This window comes from Pseudoliparis swirei, chromosome 19, assembly GCF_029220125.1.
Source record: "Pseudoliparis swirei isolate HS2019 ecotype Mariana Trench chromosome 19, NWPU_hadal_v1, whole genome shotgun sequence".
Lineage (NCBI taxonomy): Eukaryota > Metazoa > Chordata > Actinopteri > Perciformes > Liparidae > Pseudoliparis > Pseudoliparis swirei.
The window spans coordinates 10,574,020-10,583,287 of NC_079406.1; the positions used below are offsets into that span (position 1 = coordinate 10,574,020).

The 9,268-nt window shown below is 44.5% G+C and overlaps 1 protein-coding gene and 1 pseudogene across 1 annotated transcript; both read right to left on the reverse strand.

Moving 5' to 3' along the window:
• Nucleotides 1–1,348: 1,348 nt before the first annotated feature.
• Nucleotides 1,349–3,392, reverse strand: LOC130209448 (uncharacterized). Its single transcript, XM_056439102.1, has 4 exons — nt 3,349–3,392; nt 2,353–2,500; nt 1,957–2,161; nt 1,349–1,794 (listed from the first exon to the last, which is right to left on the reverse strand). The coding sequence occupies exons 1-4, from the start codon at nt 3,390–3,392 to the stop codon at nt 1,487–1,489; spliced, it is 705 nt and encodes a 234-aa protein (XP_056295077.1). The 3' UTR covers nt 1,349–1,486.
• Nucleotides 3,393–6,158: 2,766 nt separating this feature from the next.
• LOC130210138 (uncharacterized) lies at nt 6,159–8,992 on the reverse strand (annotated as a pseudogene).
• Between the last annotated feature and the right edge of the window lie 276 nt (nt 8,993–9,268).

Genomic DNA, 9,268 nt, shown 5'->3' on the forward strand with positions numbered 1-9,268 from the left:
TATATTTTGCTGATCGAAATAAACTAAATCATCATAAACATGTAACCTGTTCTGTTGTTACTCTGCTGTCAGTGTCTCTACTCCTCTGACTACATCACATCATCATCATGTAGTCCTTTGGTCTCCAGAAGGATGGAGCTCTGTGTTGTGTGAACATGTTTTGAGGAGCTGACTCCATGAGTTATTGTATCAGAGTGAAACATGGAGAGCACAGCTCCTCTCACATCTCTAACATGTCTCACATAGTTTATAGTAGTGATTGTTCGGTGTTGTTGCCTGTGTTTAGCCGTATGGCTATATCTCTGCATGTACATTTAGATAAGCCATATTCAGCTCAGAGCTTTCTTTAGCTTAGAGCAACAAGTCATGATCTTGTTTAGCTAATAGCAACAGGTTTAGCTCAGAGTAGGCCTAACAGGTCGTGGCCTTCTTTAGCTCAGAGCAGTAGCTCACATGTAGGCTACTTATAGCTGATCCAATGACATCTGCACACTTCTAGATTAGTAAAGAAAGACAATCTTTGGTATTTTCTAATTCTTTATGTCAAGCACAAGTTAACTACTCCCCTAAAAGAGGAAGCCTTCAGAATTAGTGGTAGCATTGCATTAGGATAACATTCCTGTATTTGAATTGTATTGCTGGATCTCAATTCCTCTGATTCTTCCATCTGCAGGTAATCTGCTCGCATGATTTACATCATCAAAGTGTTGCCTTCCAAGAGCTGTTCCAAATGAAAAGTGAATGTCAGATGTTTGAACCGTCCTGACTGAGCTTCCACTGAAGCTTTATACCTGCTACAAGCTCAGGTCAAAATGGTGTTTAGTATTATGTGATTTATAGGTTGGCTCAGATTGTTTATCATTGATGTTTGTTCCTGCTGTTTGATTGTAGTGCTCAGACATCAGCTGTGTTCTTAGTGAAGCAAGAGGTGTCAGATAGGCATCCAAACTGAGGGTGTCAGGGTCCTTAAGCTGCCCTTCATAAACAAGCGAGGTTCCCAACCACATAGGGGTCCTCCTCCAGTGGGAAATCTTCACACTGGGTCCAAATCTGTGATACCCGGCTGTCAGGGAGACCGACTTATGAGCCTGAAACAAGTGATACAATGGTGGCTAATGTATGAAGTTATCATGGCTTCACCGCCCTAAACCGGCTGCAACCGTCTTGTGTGTGTATATTTTGGGGTGTACGTTTGTTACCTAGGTCAGAGGTCACTGAACAAGCTATCTTCCAGTGCCTTACTCACACTGGCAGGGGGTCAACACACCGTGTCACTATCAATAGTTGGTGTTACAGGTCCAGACTTTCCCATTACAGATTAAAAATGAAATTCGTGCCAGACTTTAAAGACAGAAGTGTTTATTCAAAAAGAACATATTTCTCCCTTTAAACCCCCAACATTTGAAGAAAAGAAAAAAACATCCCGTCAGTTGAACCAATAAATTAAAAAGCACAGACAATAACAACTTAGACACACAAAAAAACATCAGCGTTGACAACTTCTCCTTGAGATGTCGATGAGGGCTTTGAGTCCATCTTTGAACGGTTGTGGCAGATTATTCACTGCATTGTCCAGCAGTACACTTGTATCAGGGCACTGCAGAGCAAATTCCCTCACTGCAGCTTCCTGGTCCTGTGACCTTTGAAATGGGTTGGTGCCAAAGTCTGACACTCGTGTCAGTGAGCCCACTTCCTGGTCGTACCAGTCTGCAGCCACAGATGCATTTGGCAAAAGGTCTGTCGACAGCTTCTTTGTGCATCCATCTCTGGCCAAGTAATTTGGTATCCCCCTCCCTGTAATAATAATTCAATGTGGCTGTCACAACCATGCCATGTATTGCAACATGCTCCTTCTAGTATTTGATTAAACATGTTTAAGAAACATTCAATCGTAAAACATTTTGAAAATAATTATTCACATTAAAAAAGCCTTGAAAGACCAACCCGAAGACATACCAGGAATCCTGTGTGCATTCCATGCTTGCTCAGTTCGGTTAACACCGATCTGGGCCAACTGGCATGTCAAAGATGACACACAGAACAGAGTCATCTGGTCCTCCATGTCCAGCTCCTCCTGATCCACCAGTTGGACCAATGCAGCTTTCAACGGGTAGTTAACCCGGTTGTTGATTTCTGGCCAGATTCTCTCGATTCTGTGATTCTGTCATTGCAAAATAGACATTTTCAGATTCTTGATAAACAAATATTTCCCCGCCCCCCCAGACTAACTTACTTTCACACATTTCAATATCTTCAGTTAACCATTCTGAATAATTAATGAAAGTGTGAAATAGTTATTTAATTACATGTTGATTAACTTTATAATCAGCAAAACCATTGTATGTTGATCACCTTTGTTGATGGTGTTTGGAGATATGGTGGCCTTTCAGTGTTGTGGCGGTGGCTGGCCAACTTCTCCTGCATGAAAAGAGTGAGGTAGAACTCCTTTCCATGATCCACTCTGACCTGGTCCCACATCCCATATTCCATTACTGCACTCCTGCAAGAAAACATAACATTGGCAGACAGCAGTATGGAGGGTAAGGCTAATGGTGTCAGATACATTTACAAAATGTGTAGTAGGCCTTGTGTTATCAGGTACTGATGAGGTGAGATGAGTTTTAACTTGCTGCTTAAAAGGGTTTCTGTAGTTTTCAATAAGTTTAATTTAAGTCCTCTTTTAGACCAATATGAATGCAATTTAATACGTTGATTCAAATCCAAACGAAAAAAATATATTATGAAGGTTTTCACATGCGACTAATCCCACTTAAATTGAGCATTTTCTTTAACCCTTGTTTCCTTCTGGTCATTTTGACCCGAATCAATATTACACCTCCTCGCTATGGGTCATTTTGACCCGATTCAATGTTTCACCCTCCTGTTACCTTTATATTTACTAACATATTTTACCCTTTGGGTTCAATTTGACGCCAGCAATTAAAACCTCCAGAAAATTATTAGAATTAATATTGTTTTCCAAGTTTAAGTGTGAGGCGCTTTATGTTTGTTTGTTGACTACCGAAAGAACACCGACATTAAACATTGAATGGGGTCAAATTAATCCGAAGGCGGGAGGGTAATATTGATTCAGTCAAATGACCAAGGCAACACAAGGGTTAATACATTAACAAGCCATATTGAATTTAAATCCACTTTCGAAAATGTGTCTCTTCCTAATCAAGTGCATTTTCAGAGCTGACAAAATGGTATTCAAGAAATTGTAAGATATTTAATTTTAAATGCATTTTTTGTTTTAAGGACCCACAGACACCCTGTTAAAACACCTCATAAAATGGGGATGATTTGTAATGTTTAGGGTACAAGGACAACAGTCTTTTCAATTACCTGTAAACGTCATTGTAGATGGTGAGGTTGTTCTTTACAGGCATAGTAGTTTGTCCAACAATTTTGCTGGAGAAGCGATCTATTGCCAGCACATGAGTCACGCCAAACATGACAATCTTCTCATTTTGGTCCATGTGGATTTTGTGACCCACATAGGCTGCATGGTAAGGAAGAGGGTTGAGGTTCCTTGCTCCCTTAAACAGACAAAAAAGAACATCATGACCTTATTGAATAGCACAACATATTCTAATTTGAGAAAAAAAAAAAAAAACCTGGCATCATGCCTTATGGTAAGGTGGGTGAATGTTGCGCAAAACAGCTCCAACATGACCCTCTGATGCGAAGACACCTGCAGCTGCAAGACTCCCAGTCATGATTTTCCTGCCATAGGTAGGACCACCCTGAAGATAAAGAAAGGAATACATGTTGCATTGTAATGTTAAGCCATGAAATGTCAACTTCAACTCCAATTAAATTACAATTAATTGTTAAGTGTTTTGAATTATAGATGATTATGAAAACTAGTTGCAGTTTAAACATGTTTTACTCGATACATTTTCATAGTTGTAAGAGACTAATTTAATTAGCAGTAGGCTACATTATTTAGTTGGATTCAGATGTTGACCTTTAATCAGATCTGTGTCTAACTTTAATGTTAAAAGATGTCGTTATCATTTGTTATTGTAATAAATACAAGCAAGTTACAGAATGACGTCACATGGATCACACTTTACGGCAGGTATTTGCGGCTGGAGCTGCGTGGAGCTGCACAGTTTTCGGACCGTGTTACAATAACTATATAACTACTAAATACAATAGCTATTATGGAGTCCCCCTCTTTGTAAATGTGGGACAGTCTTTCTTACCATCTGTTTGTATGAACCATCTATATCCTGCCTGTGTGCCATCACCCCACGAGAACCACACTTTACAAATGTTTCTCATTTCCCCCCTAAATACACCTTTATTGGACATGGGACACTAAGGTAAGGCTTTCTTTCATGTCTCTCCTAATAAATATGGTGCTCTAGTACTTCTAATAGACTGGGTGACTGAGAGTGACACACACCCTGTTCAGGGCTCTCAAGTTTTGAAGACAGGCAAGAGTGACATTTCTGCAGATCCATACGACTGCACCAAGAGGATGACTATGTGCTGGCCTTTGGTCATCTTTTATAACATAATTTATGCATATCAACACTATAAATGAACATAACTAAAGTTTACTTTCAATACAAATCCTTTATGACTCATTTGGCTTGATTTTTAGTGGGCGGGTCATTATGACCCTGAACACAGGTGTCTCATCTCTATTTATCTACATCACCCCATGAAATTTTTCTACTAAATGGTAATAAAATGTAGGAGAATATACATGTTATAGTAAACTAATGCAATTTAATTTAGATTTATTCAATGTACCTAAAAAATTGTTTGAACATGTATTTTTCATTAAATCTATGGAGGGGTGAATAACTCAATTCCACTAAAAACTGATTGGATTGTTAGTAATGGTGTTGGTGATGAGGTACAAACTATATTTATTACGATTTTTTTGTTTCTGACCACTTCTGGGTCAAACTGACCCGGGAGCATGACGGCTGTATGTAAGAAACAAACATAACAGGAGGGTTAAAGTATAACATACTAACCTTACACACACTTATAGTTTCGTTGTATGCATTTTTTCGCGCAAATAAATTAACTGCACCCTACCTGTGTTATTGCATTGGAGACTGCAGCTTCAAGTTGTTGGTCCGTCACTCGCTGTCTTTTTAACCCGTGGTCTTTACAAAACTTCCGAATATTGGCCACGGACGTTCCTCTACGCAAGCCACATTCAAATATCAAGTGTTTTTTTTATGTACACATCACTACAGCCACTATGCATCATTTGTTGTACAATATCTAAGTAAGGTAACAGGCTGGAGTCCATCTTGCGTGCTTCAGTGCAAAAGGGTGTATATAGCAGTGGCAAACCTAAAACTGCGGGAGATAAACACAGAATAAACTCAGTTACCCAAAATGCAACCCTTTGTAGTGTCAACTACATTTAACCCTCCTGTTATGTTGCCGGTCAAATTGACCATTTGTTTCTTTGTAAATGTGGGACAGTCTTTCTTGCTCCCTCCAACCATATGTTTCAAAACACACACACACTCACACACACATTAAGTGAGAAGGTGATTCTTGCTGTGTACATGAATATTAAACTTCCCGTCATCACCACTGTCGCTAACATATCCAGGTTTAATTCTTTATTCTTTATATTGACTAATTAATATTCTTCTAACGTTACCCTGCTATGTGTTTGCATCGTTAAAATATCCCCGTTTAATTATTTATTCTTTATATTGATTAATTAATATTCTTCTAAGGTTAATACGAATATGTATCACTGGCTTTTATTTTGACTTAATTTTAAACACTTCCGTTCTGTCGTTTTTGGTTTCAGACAGCAGAAACGAAATACGGAGGTGGTATTCCGTTTTTGGTTTTCAAACGGAAAACGAAAAAACCACGTGATTTCCGTATTCCGTATTTGGAATGAAACGAAAAAACCAAATAACATTACGTACACGGACCCAGGTTCCTAGTGTACTGTGGCTTAAAGCGGCGTATGTCTGTGCAGTGACAAATGAATGCGCACACGGTACTGATGGATACAGGTTTTAGTGGCAAATTCAGGGAGATACAGAATGAGGCATATGTCTTCCATGCAAAGTCATACGATTTCACGGTGGATGCTGCTAGGCCTTTCCTCATGTAGAACCTGGCTGATTCTAGGTATGCGTGCAATGTTGGCTGATCTAATAGAGCATTAGCGCTTCTAACGGGGGAACGGCTGTTGGGGATGAGTCGGCTGCTGGGCACATGCCCCTGAAGACCTGAAATTTAAAACGGGATAATGCATCAGAGATGACGTTAATGCGACCTGGCACGAAGCGAGCGGTTAGGATGACATTTTGCGTGACGGAAAGCCATGAGATGCACCTCATGAACGGCATGATGTCGGGGCTGGACGACCGGCCTTTATTAATGATGCATACGACTGCTTGATTATCGCACTGCACCGCGATGCGTTTGCGTCTCCAAGATTTCCCCCAGATGTGGCACGCTACGGCGATGGGATATATTTCGGATAGCGCGGAGCAATCGAGTTTTGGAAATGACTGGGGCCACCTGCTGGCGAACCAATGCCCTTGGAAGTACCCGCCGAAGCCCACCGACGGGGTAGCGTCGGTGAAAAATTTTAGAGAGTCGGAAGAATTAACCACGTCGTCGTAGAAGAAGGTAATGCAGGTTTGTCACGGAGGAAACCAGGACTCGCAGCCCGGAAATGAACGAGCGACCCTGGGGGACGACACGCATGGCGTAGTTTAGATGGCCGAGGAGGGAGAGCAGATCCCGTTTTGTTATTACATCTGATGTCGTGTAGGACTGGGAAATGTCGCCGATACGCTTGAGTTTCTCTGCGGGGAGAGAAGCTTTCATCTCTACGGTGTCCAGCGTGATGCCCAGGAACTCGAGACGGGTTGACGGGCCGGATGTTTTTTCGTCGGAAAGTGGAACGCCGAGATGTTTAAACAGAAGTTTAAGTTTTTCTAGGGATGCTCCTGAATTATCGTGTGGCGGGTCTATCAGAAAGAAATCGTCGAGCAGATGGAGAAGAGCGGGGACTCTGACTGTTTAGGAGAATCCAGCAGAGTGCTTCGGATAATTGATTAAAGATGGCGGGGCTGCTTCTGCACCCGAACGCGAGACGCACTGCAAAGTCCAGTCTGGATTCCCACTTGACCCCGAAGAGGTGCCACTGAGACGGATGTATCGGGATGATTTTGAACGCGTCGACTATGTCCGTTTTGGAGAGCCAGGCGCCCTGTCCGGCTAGCTTGATGAGCTTAATAGCGTTATCGACGGTGGAGTAGTGGAGAGAGAAGGGCTCGGAAGGAATGAGGCTATTGATGCTAGGTGTTGGCCCCGTGTGAGGGGCGGACAGATCGAAAATCAATCGCTTTTTACCTGTGTATTTTTTTGTAGCTACGCCTAGTGGACTGGCTCGGAACAAGGAGAAGGGTGACGCTTTAAAAGGGCCTATAACGTACCCCTTGTCGACCTCTTTTTTGAGGAGTTTGGAGACTACTGCTGGCTCTTTTGACGCGGACTGGAGGTTTTGAGACACGTAGGTGGACGCGAGCGGAGAGACGACCCCTACCCGGAATCCCTGTGAGAGGCCGGAAAGCAGATAATCAACAAACACGAAATCAGGATGAAAAGACAGTTCTGCTGCGAGTGCTGAGACGTTTATTGGAGTTGAAGGGTGGCTCGTCAAAAGTCCCTTGACCCGCGAAACTTCTGCTGGGGCCGGACCCTGCGTGGGCACACGGACTTGGGGTGCGCGTCCTGGCAGTGGCTGCAGACGTGATGGAATGCGCAGTTCGGGTAAGTACACACGCTTTCGTTAAAGTTGTTGCAGACTGGCTGGTTATTTATCTTTATCACCTTCCGGCCGCGGCTGTCGATTTTTCCCGCGGAGCCTGGATACGGGGAACTGCTGGTGTGGTCGAGACCGGGTTCGGTCTTTGCTTCGCGCTCCGTGGGGCGAAACGGTATGGTGGGGCAGAGGGGCGCGGAGTGGCCCGGGAATCCGCAGGTGAAGCAGGTCACTGGCTGTGTGCCGCCCACTGTCATTACTAGCAACTCTGTGTCGAGTCCTGACCAGTTAAGTCGGGTGTTGGATTGTGCTATATATAGCGCGGCTTTGTTAGAGAACCCCTTGTGATATTTGTAGAAGATGTTTCTACCGTATCTCAGGTTCAGATCTCCGATAAGCGCCAGGTAGTCGTCTAACTCTTTTTGGCGTTCTGGGTAGACTGAGCATATGATCTCGCGGAAGAGCCCGAAAGCGATTAAGAATTCGCCGATTGACAAGTCTTTTGACAGTCTTGGGTCGGCGGTCTTAATGAGAGCGGAGAAATGTTCCCCGGTTGCGATTCTTTCTTCACACTCGGGGGAAGGTAGAATGAGGGAGATCAGGTTTATGTCCTTCCCCTGCAGGATTTTTGTTCTGAGGCGTTGCGAGACGTTCGCACCGGCTGGGATGTACGGCCTACCTGGAGAGGGCGTGGGGATGATGGAGGCCAAGGAGAATTGAGGTACGTTGGCGTCGAATACTTGCGGAGCCGCTGCTTGCTGGTTTTGGGTCCGGGGTCGGGATGATGACGCTTCGTTTTCGATGTACCGGAGGCGTGCGTCGATGCTTTGAATGGATTGATTCAGCAGCAGGAGCGTTGCTGTGAGTCGGCGGATGATCGGGATTCGGCGAGCTGGGTGTGGCCGCTTTACGTTTGGCTGGCGGGGCGCTGGGGTGGTTTGATTTTTGTGTGCGTTTGCGGCCGGGGACTGCGGGGATGGGCTCGACCTGGGCTGGGGTTCCGGGGCTCACTTCCTGAGCCAGGCTTTGGAGCTGCGAGGCGCTTAGACCCGGGGCCGGATTGATGCCTTGGTTGAAGAGCGCGTCCAGGAGTCCGGGGCCGGTTTCCGCTTGACGGGTGGCGCTCCGGGTGCTGCGCCGGGTTGTGGATGTGCCGGAGGCCGAATCGTTGAGGTCCGCCTCGATGAGGTCTGCGTCTGAGTCTGCCATTGTGATGAGGACTCAGTCCGATGAGTTTCCGTTTGCGTTTAACGTGCGTTTTGTTTTGCAAGGCTCGCATGGAAGCAGCATCAGGCCTAGAGGCGGGGAAGCGGTACATTTAAGTGAGAAGGCGGCAGCTGATAGGCTAGCTCGGAGGGCGTGCCTCTGTGCTATTGGCTCGGTGCTGGCTGTTAATCAGCTGCTGGACTCGTGACGCCGCTGATAGTGACAGCAGGTGCAGGGTATAGGCTTCTGATGAGGGAGCCGTGCATGTGGAGCCTGGGC